At 39.0% G+C, this 16,659-nt stretch overlaps 1 protein-coding gene across 2 annotated transcripts in view; it reads right to left on the bottom strand.

Annotated features, from left to right (window-relative positions):
- Positions 1–16,659, bottom strand: part of LOC124796254 (abscission/NoCut checkpoint regulator) — a 149,757-nt gene that overhangs the window by 60,592 nt on the left and 72,506 nt on the right. For both annotated transcript variants that reach the window (XM_047260357.1, XM_047260356.1), the window contains 2 exons: positions 10,215–10,455; positions 9,958–10,140 (listed from right to left, as the gene is read on the bottom strand). In XM_047260357.1, coding sequence (XP_047116313.1) covers positions 9,958–10,140; positions 10,215–10,455 — 424 coding nt within the window. The remainder of the gene's footprint in view (positions 1–9,957; positions 10,141–10,214; positions 10,456–16,659) is intronic.

Genomic DNA, 16,659 nt, shown 5'->3' with positions numbered 1-16,659 from the left:
TGACTGGAAGAACTGTTTCTTCAGGCAAGTCCTAGTACAGGACATATAAAACTGGTCTGCCTGCAAAAGGCTGGAAAGCCGCCATTTCACACGAGAATAATGCAAAGTAGAAATGAATGGAAGTCAATGTCATTTCATGTTCAGATTCTGCACCCCCTGCTCAAAATGAAGAAAATGCACACATACATATTTAATGCAAATACCACACACACTTCAAAAAGGCTCTCCCAATCTCAACGTTCACGAAAGCACTCTAGTGCACAGGTGGAAACAGTTTTTCACAACATGGAATGGACAACTGTATTCGCAAAACACACCACAAACTGTGGATTACATTACAAATTTGTAACCTGTCAGTGCCTTTTCAACTAGATACTGGAGCTTCTGTCACATTGCTTAGCGTTGATACATATGAAAAAAGTCTGCATCTCACCGCCTTTAATGGCAACAGCATTTCAGTGCTTGGAACATGCCACTTACCTGCAAAATACAAGAACATGACTAAAGAAGTACCTTGCACCATAGTTCATTCACACAAGAGTCCAAATATTTTCAGCATGGATGTGCTCGATTCCTTCAGATTAGCCATACAAGAAAATGTGCAATAGTTTATCTCTTCTGAATAACGTGATTCTGATTCACACATCTAACAAATGAACAAGAGAGTTATTCCCCACTTCATTCCAACAGCAGGTGTTAAGCCTTCTGCACAGAGTAATTGGGGGGATAGTTCATACTAAGTAACTACTGCACCAACCTGGTACATAGCTTGCTTTAGGTAAGCAAATAGATCACGTAAGGCACAATGTCATCCTTACGCTGACAATCAGGACGCTCCCTGTCATGAATTTTTCTCCTGGCCATATTCTGATACTTCATATAGTGAGCATATAGACTTTGCTGGCCCCTTTAGGCAAACACACTGAATGACTATCTTTGATGCCTACAGCAAATACCTTTTTGTTATCTCAGTGCATTTGGTGAATGCTGCCAGCACTATCAAGGCCCTCACTTCCGTATTTTCTCTAAGACTTTCCACAAACAACTGTTTCCAACAATGGACCTCATTTTTCTTCAAAGAAATTTACACAATTTTGCAAACACAATGGAATACAGCATATCGGGACATCACCATTCTTGCCACAGTCTAATGGCGAGACCAAATGTTTCGTTCATATGTTCAAGATACAGATGTCAAAACTATGAGCTTCACATTCCTGTGAAGATGCCTTACTGACGTTTCTGAGTTCATATCATACTTTGCCTGCTCCTGAAATTTCATTAGCAGAGCATTTGGCAAGGGCAACGCCACTGGACTTTGCTGCATCTGCTTCATCCTCACTGCTCTGCTCCAATTGACTTCACCACAAAGTTTCACCCAAACGTCAGAGTTAAATATCAAGTGTACAACAACGCACATTTATGGGACTCAAGTGTTGTTCTCAGATCGGCTGACAGAGCCCATTAGTATCCTGAAACCAGTATACTAATTGCAGCAGTGGAAGCATGCATCAGTGCCACCAATATCAGCTGTGGCCCTGTGAATTCAGTGACCCTGCTGAGGACCAATCTGTTTCAATTTCTTCACTGCATGATGTCACAATGCAGCTTCCTACACGGCTTACCGAGTGGATGCCACTACCTGCGGCCATCTCGCTGAAGTAAGTCTCCACCTGCCCATCTTCGACCCTAATGTTACCAATGCTGCAGGTTGCCTCTCTCATGGACATCAATGCAGTCACCGTCAGCTAGTTCAAGGGCACCCTCTGTACTCCTACCTGTGCCGTTGGATGTGTCCTGCACCTGGTTTGGCGGCAGTTTCACTGGCATTTGCAAGGCACAATGTCGAGACACAGGTTTGTTTGCTCTGTCTCCCCTCCCTCGCCAAGCAACCACCCTCGTCACTATCCACAGCACAAGCCTTCCCCCCGTACTTCAAAGCTGGGCAGGGAGGGGTGTATATCGGCTGTGATCCAGTCGCCCGCACCTTCAAATACGCATTAAGCACACCACCAGTTACACTGCCGTATTTCCTACAGCCACCACCACGGCACAAGGGCACTGCCACAAGTGATTATGCCACTGTCAATGAGATGCAAGCATCCCCCCTCTGGAGCTCCAGTGGCAGGAGTACTTCAGTTCAAACTTTCATACACTGAGCCCATTTTGCGTACTTGCCAGTTGAATAACATTTAAAGACTTCCATGGCGGCCAGGGCTCGACATCATCTGAATAAACATTGTACTGAACAGTGATGAATTTATAAATTTTTTGTATCTGTATACATACCTATATTCAAATCTAACAATATTATGAGAAGAAAAGTTGCTACTCACCACATAGTGGAGATGCTGAGTCACAGATAGGCACAACAACTCTCACAATTGCAGCTTCCAGCCGTTAAGGCTTTTGTCAACAACAGACATGTGCGTGCACGCGCGTCCACACACACACACACACACACACACACACACACACACACACACACACACACACACACACACTTGCAGTCTCAGGTAACATATTCAAATCTACTTCTACTTTTAGCAACTGATGCTGAAAACACAGGCAAGTTATGTATTATTTTTCTATTTAATATTAGATGTAGAGTAAATTAATATCTGGATTCTCTGTCCATGAACAGCATCTGTTCCTTGCTCCTGTACCCACTAAAGAACACACAGCACACAAAGGAAGACATAAAAACATTATTTTGTAAAATAGTATGATCACAAATAAAATAATTACGAGCATAGTGAAATACATAAGTGAAGGAAACCATGGGTCATATTACACAATGATGCCATGAACGAGTGCATGAGAGTTGCATAGTCACTGGATGCTGCACAAAAAGAAGCGGTGGTCAGATACATTCCCTGTCCCTTTGACAAAGCAAATGCAAATTGCAGTCCATTATTTAATACTAAAGTGTGTTGTGCTCTCTCAGTGGCGAATATAGTTGCCAATCTCCTGATTACAGCAACATTATCCATTGATGACATTCAAGATCTAGCCAATGTGTAGACAATTTGAGAAAGTGTCCACAACAAGTTAAAACATAGCCCCTCAAACAGGCATACAAAATCGACATATTGCCACTTTCACAGATGATCAGGAGTGGGCCAGGGTGCAAATTTCTAACTTGGAACTGACTAGTTTTCTGTACATAGTTGGCAGATCTGAACCACACATCTGATACCAACCTCAACACCTTCATTTTAGACGCCCCCTAAAGTGAGGATGAGAGGCTGGCTGGAGTTCAGTCAGGACATCATCTGGTACTCTGAGTATTTAGTGCTAGCACAAGTACCCCAAAAGTATGTGCATTCTGCAGTATCCATAGATTTTGGCAGGTGCTTCAGCCAACCACTACACTCTGTGTAAATATGACCCCTGACCCATTTATTTTGCAACTTCCCGGGCAGTTAGAAATTCATCCAGCTGGTCATAGACTTTTTCATTTAACTTAAGATAAAGTGCCTCCTGAAGCCATAATAAGAACTCGTTAAGCCTGATAAAGTGCTGGTGTTCGCATGTTGAGCAGTAAGCCAGTAGTAGATTTAAATGTTTAATAAAAGGGTCCATCAGTGCAGATATTGCACCATTTTACTGGGCAAGTTTACCCAGGGGTCAAAAAATAAAATTTTTAACTTGTGGTTCGTAGCAAGGTACATTTGGTCCCATGTAGGAAAACATGGAACTTTTTTATACAGGGTGTAATTCACCTGTGCCATTGATAATGTTTTGGACATGTAGACAACAGATTACTTAGTGCCAGCAGGGTTCGTAAGTAACAGCACAAAACCTGTCCCATGCTCTAGGCATCTGCAAGTAGTCCTAAGCCTTTCCTGGTATAAATGTGGCCAGCACAATTTTCAAATACTTTTCCAGTTTTAGAAAATATGCCTGACTAGCCTCAGACCAGAGGAATTTAGGCCCCTTTCTCAGGTTGTACAAAATCTGTATAGTCTTCTGAATGAATTTGTCATAATAGTTTGTTTTACAGATGAATAACTATAGCTCTTTCAAATTTTTAGGTGCAGGGAGATTGTCATTGCTTTATTAAGGACTGACATGGGTTGAAGACCATCTTTGCTTCAAGGTATTGGAGACTGCATTGAAAAGATAGCTGCATTTTAAACCATTATAAAAGTTTATCAATGAGGTTTCATATATCTGCAAGGTGTTGATCTTGGGTAGCCCCTGTCGTTATTATGATGTGGAAATAATTTGTAATTTTCAGCCTGTGGCAGGTCCCCCTGCAGCAGCTGTTTCAAGTATCTCTGGAATTTTGTGGCACCATTCACAACTCCAAATTGCATATTTAATACCGTGAAACACTTTGATTTTTCCTCTGAAAGGCAATTGTAGGCATGTACCAACAATTTTAGAATAGAACTACTTCCACTCCCTCCCTTCTTCACTCTTATACTTTGCCTGTAGCTCTTTCATAGTAGGTTTCAGGTAAACATCAAAGTTAAGAAAATACATTGATATATGACTTAAAATCACTACTATTTTACATTGTTCTGATAAGCTCTGTAGTTAGCACAACCGGTTAGATGCCGTTATTGTCATTTCTGTATTCAATTCCCATAAGCTATCACATTTGCCTTTTGATTACTTACTTACTTAAAAAGAATACAGACACAGCACAGGAAAAAAAGGTCTAACATTAGGCATCAATGTAGTATAAATCTTGAAAACTTTGTGTCTCCCACAGGTCAGGACCAAATATACTGGAATAATCTTTATACAATGAGTCCCAGTAACTAATTTGACTGTTGGTAAAAAAGACATTCATTGAATGAAGAGTCAGAAAACCAAGGAATGTAAAGGCATCCAATGCAAAAAGTTCAATGTATGACATGAAGGAATTATCAAAAATGTTACTGATCTACAAACTTGTTTGTAGCTTACATCAGTTGTGTGATTTGGCCATTTAAAGCAATAGACTGGTTAATGTATTTTATGATATGTTGTATTCTCACCTCCAAAGACAATGAGTTGACACGTTTATATGTTTCACCATTGATTATGCATGCAGATTGACCAGTATCCACCTCGAATTTCCCTTACCCAATCTTGTTGATGACTCAAAAGCAGCATGCTGATTACATATATAATACATTGTATTGCAGTGGGGGCATTCATAGCAGCCATTATATGAGACAACTTATTACATGATACTTCACCTTTTCTATCCCTACATTTACAACGATACTCTGCAATCCACCATGCAGCACTTGGCAGAGCGCATTTTTGTTTTACCCCTCACTGAGAAGAAATTACTAACCACATTAACTTAAACACGTCTTTGTATGTTGGTCCCACAGGAACTAATGATGGTGGAGTTTGAAACAATCTTGCTCAGAAAGCATTTTTATATTCGAGTCAGCGCAGCCACTTCCTCTTGTGAAGTTAGTGCATTCACCATCAAATGTTGAAGATTCACACCATCCCTCAGCATGATTCTTCAATGCAAGTAAAATAACAGAGCCCAACAATATTTGCACTCTTCTCTACATTGATTTATAGATACACATCACTCCTGCAAAGTGGTGTGTAACATCACATATTGCCCCACTTAGATGAATGATTTTGTTGTAAATACAGCTATTTCTCTTAATTCACAGGTCAAGCTTCTACCATTGCAATCTTTTTATACTATCAAAAACTACTTCTGCTAAATCTATCTAATTACTGATGTAATATAAAGTTAATAGCTCTTATTCTGTAAGCATAACAATGTACTTCTCATTTTCCACTTCTGATCATTTCACCATAATTAACACAGTATCGTTAATCTTGGCTCAATTTTAGTTGAAGGAATGTGCTTTTCATCCACTTGTAACTTTTTCTTAATCTGACAAATATTCAATTTAACGACCACTACAGCATAACAGTTTTAATGAGCATTACTTTTGATTAAATGCTGCTTTATCAATACAAGATGATGATGTGTCCTGATAACTTATTTACTAATTCACTGTTAAGCCTGAGGCTGTTGGAAGCAAATGATAGCACTCCAAGGCAGGAAACAGAAGACATAACGCTGATTGTAGAGAGAGACAACAGCGCTTTGGTTAATAGTAATGAAGGTGCTTGTGAGCTGCAAAAACTCTGGGCAGTTGTCCCAGTGTAGAAGTTCCAGTCCAAGGAACAGGCTGGTAATTCCACACAATGTCCAGATGCAGTTGTAAGGTGCCACGGTAGACTGTAGTCTCATACAGGCATGCCAGTTCTGCAAGGTTCACAGGAGAGCTTCTGCAAAGTTTGGAAAGTAGGAGACGAGGTACTGGCAGAAGTAAAGCTGTGAGGACGGGGCGTGAGTCGTGCTTGGGTAGCTCAGATGGTAGAGCACTTGCCCGCGAAAGGCAAAGGTCCCAAGTTCGAGTCTCGGTCCGGCACACAGTTTAATCTGCCAGGAAGTTTCATATCAACGCATACTCCGCTGCAGAGTGAAAATCTGCATTCTGGCTTCTTTTTTATTTAACAGAATGGATATGTCAGCTTATCCTGTATATGTTAAACTTGTACAAGAAATTAAAAGAGTATATACATAATATGATAGTACATTACATATTTGAATTTAGCGCACTAACAATAATGTTCAGTTTGCTTCATTCTCACTGCCAGGTTTTGCACTGGTGCACTGGCCGATATGGCAGCTAAGAGCTAGACACTAACAGTCAACATGCTAGAAGCTACTGTTGCACACAGGTACACTAGGTTTCTTAGTGTTGATTTAACACTTGAGTGTCACACTTTCACCTGAGTGCCACATATGAAGAATTGCCATGTCATTTGTCTTCATTCTGGGTGCAGTGGGTGTGTGTTTGTTGTTCAAATTCTGACGCTGTGGCAGAAGATCTCCATTCTTACGGCCTGGGTGTAATTATTACCTATCGTACTCACATTTTCAGCAGAGAGAACCCTGATCAACAGCATCCATCAATGAGGTAAGTACTGGCTCGAACAACTATATCAGGCACGTGCAATAGTTTTTGACTTGATTCTAGACCATTTCAGGTCAAATATACTAATCTTGAGTAATGACCATCTATTTTATATAGACTGCATTGCCGGATGTTACAGATTAGATAAGACTTGTTCATAAGTTCAATCATTACCATTTGTGCGCTAAGTCAATAGGCTGTTCATGCGTTGTAACCATAGCTAAGCAAGTGCTTAACAATTACGTCTTAAAAATTTCTACACCTATTCATAATAATGACGATGTTGGCTTTATAGTACCCTTCCCACTCCTAAGTTCTTTTTAGGTGATTAAACTTTGTGCTTAAGCACAAAATCTTCCTAGACAGGCCATACCTTCTAAGCAAATGATGTCGTCCTCATATCATGACCAATGAATACTTCATAAATGTTAAGACAGTTGTTCTAGGTACATTCTGCACAGGATAACATATACGTCCTTTTCCTCAGCTATACCTTTTATTCCACTTTACTAGTAAATTCAAGGTCAGGAGCTAAGTTTGCGTCTTGTCCCAACAAGTAACTATCATACAGTATATGCGCAGGCGCGAGGTATTGTGTCTGCCAGCGTCTCACTCAAGTACCTGCGAGGTAGGGAATCTGGGGAAGGGAGGTGGGAAGGGTTTCCTGTCTTTAGGGCTATCTTCTTTCTCTTCTTCAATCTTAGCAACCATTTCTATTTATTTCCTTTCTTACCTCTCATTTGAGGACCTATCTATTTTTTCCATCTTTCCATATTCACATACTTCTATCACAGAAGTCCTTCCTACTTTCCGTGGTTTCTAATAACCTACATCTTACCTTTCGATAAGAAGGCCGAGGAATCAGACTACATGAACACACAAGAAGACATTTAAACACAAACATTAAAATTACAGATGTAGAATCATATAAAAAAACTATGATGATTCTACACTGAGTGTACATAAAAAGGAGACATGAGTAATGAAAGAGAACGCAAGCAAGTTCCTCCAAACTACAACAGATAATGAATGAGTACATACTTAGAAAAGGTAGTACAAAAGGGGAGAACAGAAAGTAGATTACTCAAGTGTCATGAACACCTGCAGTTTACAGCTGGAAATAAGGAAAGAGTCCTCACAATTCTTAAATACTATAAAAGATGATTAAAAACACGAAAATAGTTCAGGTCTTGATGTCAAGGTGAAATAACAACAGAATAAAGGAATGCTCACCTGAAGATTGGTCTAGAGAGAGAAAAAAAAAGATTGTTGTTGAAGTGAAAGCGGTATGTAGAAACATGTATGAGAAAAGTATATTGTTATGATATGAAATGTTGTTGTGAGTGATGTTGTGTACATAATGATTATCTATAAAATATTGCCCGTCTGATCTGAGGGGGAAGGATATGTAGTGTTTCGAGAATTTCCGCATGAATTCTAGAACCACTTGGCCTTCCACCATCTCGAACACATGATATTTTAGATGTGAGTGGGAGAAAGGAACCCTATCTACTGTGCGTCACCTGTATGTGTGTGCAGGTGTGAAATCAGTCGCGAGCAAAAGGCCAATGCGGGGGTTGAACGGCACCGACAAGTACTTGTCAGGTGATTCACGGAAGTCGCAGTGAAAGCACAAGGAAGAACCAAGGGACTTCTGTGTTATTCTGTGCTGTTTGTAATTGTGACTACTGTTAGTGACAAAAGAACAACTGGGATTCTGAATTGTGAAAAAACTCTTATCTTGGACTTGCTGGAGGCAACACATATTTTACGATATGTTTGAAGTGGAGACATGGTTGTTAAGCCAACTCTTTGCTAAATGTACTTAAATCTATTTCTAATGAGAGACGATATGAGTGACTTCACAAGAAGTCTAATGTTATGTGTGAAGTGTGAATTTTGTTCTTTATGAAGCTCAAATATAGCTATAGTTGTTGAAAAGTATTCTTCGAGTACCTAATTATTTCGCAAGTAGAGAGAGAGTCTTTAAGGTTCCTGTAACTAGCATCATTCTTCGGAGAGGTAGTTTATAGAGATTCCAGAAGCCGGCTATCCAGAGAAGAAGATCGGCTGTGTACACCAAGTAAGTCAACTCGTATAAGAGAAGTGGGAAGAGAGCAATCCACCTTACACACTATTAGTTGTCAAAATACATTAGAGGCTTTTATCACTCATTTCTTCCTTAGGTAGAAAAGGGAGAAAAGCACTGGAAATAGGACTAAAACATCACGCATTGCTGGCCTAACTACACTTGGTGCCACCTCCTTGTTTGGGAGGGAAGACAGGAAATACTCAGCTGCTGTTTCAAGGATTTATGAGGAAATGTTACTCGTTAAATGATGGACTAGTTGCCTAGGAACTTTTGCTTCATTGAATAACTTGCTTCAACCCTGCTGCCTCTTTCCGAGCTGCTACCCACTGACCATTACTCCCTCTCCTCACCTCCCACATCACTCTCTATCAACCCACCGCTCTTTATGCTACCCCCACTACAACCACTCCACCTACCAAAATGCAGTACTGACACTGTCAGTAGTCCAGCCAGCACCACGTAGGGGCATTGTGTGTGTGTGTGTGTGTGTGTGTGTGTGTGTGTGTGTGTGTGTGTGTGCATGTCAAAGGATAACTCGAAAAGCTAACAAGTTTTCTTTCTTTTGTGTGTGCCTTTCGTCAACAACCCCACACTTCTGCTTTTCAGTGAGTGATCTCCATTAATCCGAAAGTATATAAAAGTTTCTACAGTTTACATTGTTTCAGTGTTGTACAATGTTAAAGAGTAAAGTCTATGGAAAATTAAAAAAATCTGAGATGCTGAACAGCTATAAATATAACATCACACAGAGGAGACTGGCTAAAAATGGCCATCAAACAAATACTTTTATTTCTGGGCAGCACTCAGCAATGCCACATAGTCTGATGAGTAATGTAATATCATAAGAAGTAGAAATCAACAGTGACACAATTACCCATTTATTATTATATGAGGAGATTAACTTACCTCAAGTGTCTTCTCTTGCTGCTTTTGAGAATTATCCTGTTTGCCACGTAAAAGGGCAAGTCTTCTAGTTATTTCATCTTCTGGCTTTTCTAATTTAGCTGCTAGTGCATCTTCTTCCATAAATTGTTTAACTAAATCATGTGTCTTCTCAGTATCTGTCCGTGTATCGGGAATCATATAAACCTATAAAAAGATTATTAATATATGGAAATCTAAGTGTTGTAATTTCACTCTGTCACATTAAGTATAAGCACAACCTGCTTTCTTGAGATGGCTTGCATGTAATCTGGATCCTGTCCTTTTAAGGTCGCCAACCTCCTTGCTATTTCTTCTTCATTTGGTGCAGGTTGTTGCTTCCTTTCTTCCCTTAGTTTTTCTAGCCGATTTAAAATTTCACGATCTACACTGGTCATTCCATGCTTTAGATTCTTCAAACGTTGATCTTGTACATACACAATGATAGGTGGTTTAGCAGGATTCTCCAAAGATTCTAAGCTCCTGCAAAATATCAACAATAATGTCCATGGGGCTGTAATTATTATGTAACTACAAGCCAATTAAGACTGCAAAGAAATAATATACAGTTTGTTTAAGTACTGCAGCTCTCTGTTTTCTCTCAACTGCAGTTTAATTTAGTAATGGAGAAACTCACCAAAATTTAAATATTAAACAAGTGCTTCAGATAAATCAGAGAAAAGATTTCACACAAGAGGGGGAACCCAAACATAGTGAATTGTTCTTTCAGGTGATGGACATAGGGTGAAATGTTCTCCAACTAAATACCCTTACTGTGTGAGAGTGTCAGTAAGGCCAGAATGCTTGTTTTTGAAGCTGGTATTTCATCTGTCTAGCAAATGGCTGTTATAGGTAAGCTAACATCAAGTTCTATTTTCTGTTACAAAATAGGCAGCACAAACTGTCACACTGCTATAGCTGATATACAGGGAAGAATATTAAAGTCTTCCATATCAGCACCATGAGCAATGAGTCATAGGTGTGAATACACAAGAAAACAATGTATGTGTACAGGGTGAAAATTATTGAACTATATGCAATAAAATCGTCATAACTTCTGAATTGTTTGCTTTCAGATGTCCATACCACAAGGTTGGCAGCAGGGCATGCTGGTTTGTTTTAGCAACAAAGTCCACTTTCATTTGGATGGGTTCGTCAATAAGCAAAACTGGCACATTTGGGGGACTGAGAATCCACATTTCACGATTGAGAAGTCTCTTCATCCTCAACTGGTGACCACGTGGTGTGCAATGTCCAGTCACAGGATTATCAGTGCGATATTCCTTGAAGGCACGGTGACCACTGAATAGTACATGAAGGTTTTGGAAGATGATTTCATCCCCATTAGCCAAAGCGACCCTGATTTCGACAAGATGTGGTTCATGCAAGACACAGCTCAACCTCATCAAAGCAGATGAGTGTTTGATGTCCTGAAGGAGCACTTTTGGGACCGAATTCTGGATCTAGGGTACACAGAGGCCACTGGCATGATCCTTGACTGGCTACCATATTCTCTGGATCGGAACACATTTTTTAGAGAGACAGTGTACATCAATAACCCCAGAACCATTGCTGAGCTGAAAACAGCCATTCAGAAAGTCATGGACAGCATCGATGTTTCGACACTTCAGCGGGTCATGCAGAATTTCACAATTTGTTTGTGTCACGTCATCTCCAATGGTAGCAGGCATATCGAACATGTCTTATTTCTAAGTGTTTTATTCTTCACTGAAATGATTACCAATCATATCAAAATGCTACCAGCAACATATTTATAAAGAATCTTTAATGTGATGAAGGGAAAAAACTGGTATTTCTTTGCTTCTATTTCAGCAAGGCTTTTTCAAATTATAAATAAATTTGGTAACCCCTAGAGCCTCAACATGATTCAGCAATGAGTCTTTCATATTAGGTGGTACCAGGCTCTAGTAGATTCTTGAATCCATCTTTTTTTCTGAATCTACATAGAAATGATAAACTTCTCTTACAAAATCTGAACTTCCTTTTTTCCTTCAACAATCATTCCTTTTAGCTCAGTAGAAGGAGCCACATCTTTATACATTTTGGTTGGTTGGGGACTAAAACTGAATGGCTCCTAAACATGTATTATGTTCCAATACTCACATCTGTTAGGACGAGTCAAAACTGTAGAGAATAATTTGAGAAATGATTAATTTTATGATAATTATCTGTGAATGATACCAAACCCAGTACAGCAGCCTGAAATTGTAACTTTGCAGTTTTCCTATTAATAGATTAAGTTGTCATCATTACATGGGGGGAAGTGATTTTGTACAGTGAACATTGTGGATTCAATTCTGGACAATCGGTTGAAATGGCAATGACGACAGACACTGAACAAAACCCAAGGCAATACTACATGACCAATACAGAAGTGTGAATTACAATTTATGTGAGAGACCACACAACTTGTGCTAAGTCTAAATGTTTTAATGATTTTTCTTTAACTTATTAATATAAACATCAATTGTTTATCCAGTACATGATTTATCTGATAATGCCTGATACCACAGCATAGGACAGCTTAGTCATAATATTGGAAAGTCTTAAAAATTAAAGGATCAATTAAAAGAGTGAGGGTATAACCACAGATAAAAAGACAACAAAAGAAACTTTACTAAAAATCTTTATGTTTGAGAAGGAAACATGAAAGGCTAGGGGTGAATTTAATAAATGAAACATAGTAGTTGTGGATTTTAATTCAAAACAGAACTTTCAAGGGCATATGGCGTAGTTAAAAATGGAGGAGAGGAAGATTACAGTTGACTCAGACAACAAAGAAATAATGGTGTACTGAGCTCTCAATAAACTAAAAGTGAATCAAGTTTTAGGGGACTCTGAGCTCCAGAATGCATTAAACTGAATCCTTCCTGATAAATGGTAATATGGTAGTACAACTGATGTGGAAGGATTTTGGGAGAAATGGGTTCACTTAAGTAAGAAGTATTAGTTTCAGAGGATAGTATTTAAATGACGACACCTATGTAATAAGGTGGCATGAAAAGTCACAGATATAAATGGAAAGGGCAAATAAACAGTTCCAAGAGAGCTCAAAAGAGAATTCCAAGAAACAGTTAGTCTGAGCACTCAGAACCTTGGTCTAGAGGGACACAAGATGTATGAACAAAAAGGTAGGCAAACAAGAAGTAGAGGTTTATTAGCTGAATAGTGGGGATAAGGGAACAAACAACAAGGTCATCAGTCCCTTAATCCAAGAGGGGTGCATCCAGAAGTAGAGACATCCACCAAGGGCATTTTCTGATCTGATCGTGAAATTCATAACAGTAAAAGTGAGAAGATTAAAAATGTGACAGTCATTTTTTATACTGTCAATACTAAAAACCAATTGAAAGAGATACGGAAATCAGCAAGTGGGCATCCCCACAGCTCTGCATGGGACAGGAAGCGTCCCATCCCCGAATAATTACTTAAGAGTGCCCACTATACAACAAAGTGTGACACCCAGGACAAAAAATTGGGTGCAACAGAAAGGGGGAAAACTGAACCTAAAAGCGATTGAAACAGAGTAAAAGAGAGATGAAAGAGTAGCCTCGTCAAAGAAGCAGGGTCAGGTATGCCCCAGGCCTAATATAAAGTGGGAGAAGCCCCATCCTCAACCTACCTCCAAGACAGGAACAGAGAGGTTAAAACCTTATAACTGAGTATAAAACCTGCTTTCATGAAGAAAACTGAGAACCAGTTCAACCATCCACAAATCTTCCACCAAGACTAGAGGCATTCCACCAAGATATGCGCTACTGTCTGTAAGGCTCCACAATAACAATTTCAGAGCGGCGCACTACTAGGGCCCAGATTTTAATGACAAGTCATATTTTTTTCTGAACTATAGGGTGAATTTTAGAACAATTTATACACATATCTAGGCATTTTAGTGTCAAAAAATGTATTTTGATTGTGCATATAGAGTCATATTTCAACAAATTTTAGTAATAGGTCATAATGCGGCTAACTTTCAATATAATAGGTCATATTTCCATCAACTTTTGTCAAAAATGCATATACCTTTTTTCTCGTATCTTAAAGGACACACGAATAAGAAAATGAATATGTTGCTCACGAGACAATATTTAACGTGCTATTATGAAAGATAAACAGATAAATTAGTACATAGCTTTATTTCCCAGGACTGTAGCAGAAAATCGGTATACCACAAAAGTTGTTTCGCGAACATAAAACATTGTTGCGCAGAGTCAACAATACGCTCTCAGAGCCAACAAAGGCGGCTTCTGCCGTAATAATCATCGCAGTCGCACAGGTGTTCCCAGTAACCAGTTTGAAAACAGCTTTTGCCTTGTTCAACATGCCTAAGGAAAAGTGCTCCGACAGTGTGAAATTGTGAGGGTATGTTCGAGAATTTGGAGAGAAGTTCTTTAGTACTGATGGGAAAATATTATTTTGTAAACTGTGTGAAGTTAAAGTTAGTGCAGAAAAGCACTTTAATGTGCAACAACATTGTAATACTGCTAAACACAGCAGCTGAAAATAACAGCAAGCAAACACTGTTATTTGAACAGACAGGTCACACGTCAACTGTGCAATCATTCTGCAAGGATTTGTGTGAGGTGATGGTGTCCTGCAACATACCATTGTAAAAGCTGAAGAATCCACACTTCAGAGGGTTCTTGGAGAAGTACACAACACATCCAGTTCCAGATGAATCTACACTGAGAAATAACTATTTATCCGTATGCTACAATGATGTGCTTAACAAAATATGAATTACTATTGCTGAGCAAAAGATCTGGCTGTCGATAGATGAAACTATGGATATTAGTGGGCGATATATTGCAAATGTTGTTGTTGGTGTTCTAAAAGCTGATGGCCCTGGAGATATGTTCCTACTAACATGTGAACCTCTCGATAGAGTAAATAATTCGACGACTGTTATTTTGTTTGACAACTCTCTGAAGCTACTGTGGCCGGATGGTGTGAAAAGAGACAACGTTTTGCTGCTTGTAACAGATGGTGCTTCATATATGGCTAAAGCAGCCAAAAAGTTTCAGATTCTCTACCCCAGTATGGTGTATGCCACTTGCGTTGCACAGAGTTGCTGAAGAGATGCGATCAAATTACCCTGACATGGACAAATTAATTTCCTGCAGCAAGAAAATCTATGTGAAGGCTCCGCTACAGGTGCAGAAATTCAAGGAACAAGCACCTTCAATGCCCCTCCCACGTAAACCTGTTCTTATACAATGGGGTTCTTGCCTTAATGCTGCTGAGTATTACTGCACCAACTACACCCAAATAAAAATAATCTTCTGTGAGCTTGATAGCGATGAATCAAGTGCTATCAAAATTGTGAAAGAAGTTTCTACAGACACATTGTCTCGAAACTTGGCATACATCAACGCCAATTTTTCAGTGATATCAACAGCCATCAAACAACTGGAAGCTGTTGGCACTCAGCTATGTGAGGCCCTGAGTATTGCACAACATGTGCAGAGTGAGTTGGGTCGAGCTCATAGTCATGTGGCTGACAAAGTGAAAACAAAATTGCAAAGTGTTCTCTAACAAAATCCTGGATATTCTACACTGTGTAGTCTTTCAGGGAATGCTGCAACATTTGAAGATACTGAAACAAAGCTGAACTCCAGTGACTTGGCTGCCTTCAAATACGCTCCAGTGACATCTTGTGAAGTGAAGAGGAGCTTTTCCAGGTACAAAACTATCCTCAGCAACAACCATAGATCTTTGACAATGGAAAACCTGAAAATGCACCTTGTGATCCAGTGCAACTTTGCAGATACTGAAGACTGACATACGGTATTAAATAATGTGAAATGCTTTAAATACTATGTAGATATAAAAACGTTGTTTTACTGTTTCGATAGTGATCTTTTCACTGAACTTTGTGTTTAGAAAATAAAACATTCAGACGTTCAAAAAATAGGTGCAAATTAGCCACAAACCCTACAGTAAGAAAGAATTATACTTACAATATTTTGAGAAGTGAATTTTTTATTACTTTATGGTGAATAAAAAATCAAATAAACAAACAAGAATGCTTTAAATAAACTTCTATTAAGTCATATTTTATTTTTTAAGGTGATATTTATGTAAGTTTTAGGTCATAAATGCTTGCAAATTTCACTGTTTTTTAGGTAATTAAAATCCGGGCCCTACACATTACACAAAAGAAATCTGAGAGTTAACCTGGTATGACCAATGTGGAGACAACATAGCACTGTGGATTCCTTCTTGGAGAAGTGGAAGGAAGGGCCCCATGCTGCAGATTATCCTTGACAGGAGAAATAGAAAGCAATAGCAACAGACAGTAGTACTTTGGTAGGCACTGTGATCGCTGTACAAGGATAATAAAAGTTAAAGATAGACTGACAGTAAAGATGATAGTAGATAAACAAGTAACAGAAAGAACAACACAAATAAAAATGGAAAAAATACTATTAAAGGCAAAAGAATATACAAATAATAAATAAAATAAATGTTCTAAAAAACACTAATGGAGGAAGAGAAGGTTACACTAATATGTAGAGTCAAGTTGTGTGGAAGACACAGTGCATGTGCTGAAGAGCAAATTTTTATCTCTGGGGTTCAGGGGAACTGGTGCTAGACGTTAAAACAGAAATGGCCCAGCAGTATAGCTCATTCCTGGAGTCATTCTACACATCATTCTCAGTATTT

Source organism: Schistocerca piceifrons, chromosome 4, assembly GCF_021461385.2.
Source record: "Schistocerca piceifrons isolate TAMUIC-IGC-003096 chromosome 4, iqSchPice1.1, whole genome shotgun sequence".
NCBI classification, from domain to species: Eukaryota; Metazoa; Arthropoda; class Insecta; order Orthoptera; family Acrididae; genus Schistocerca; species Schistocerca piceifrons.
The sequence above is the reverse complement of the archived record's forward strand: the minus strand, read 5'-3'. Positions and strand labels throughout refer to the sequence as shown.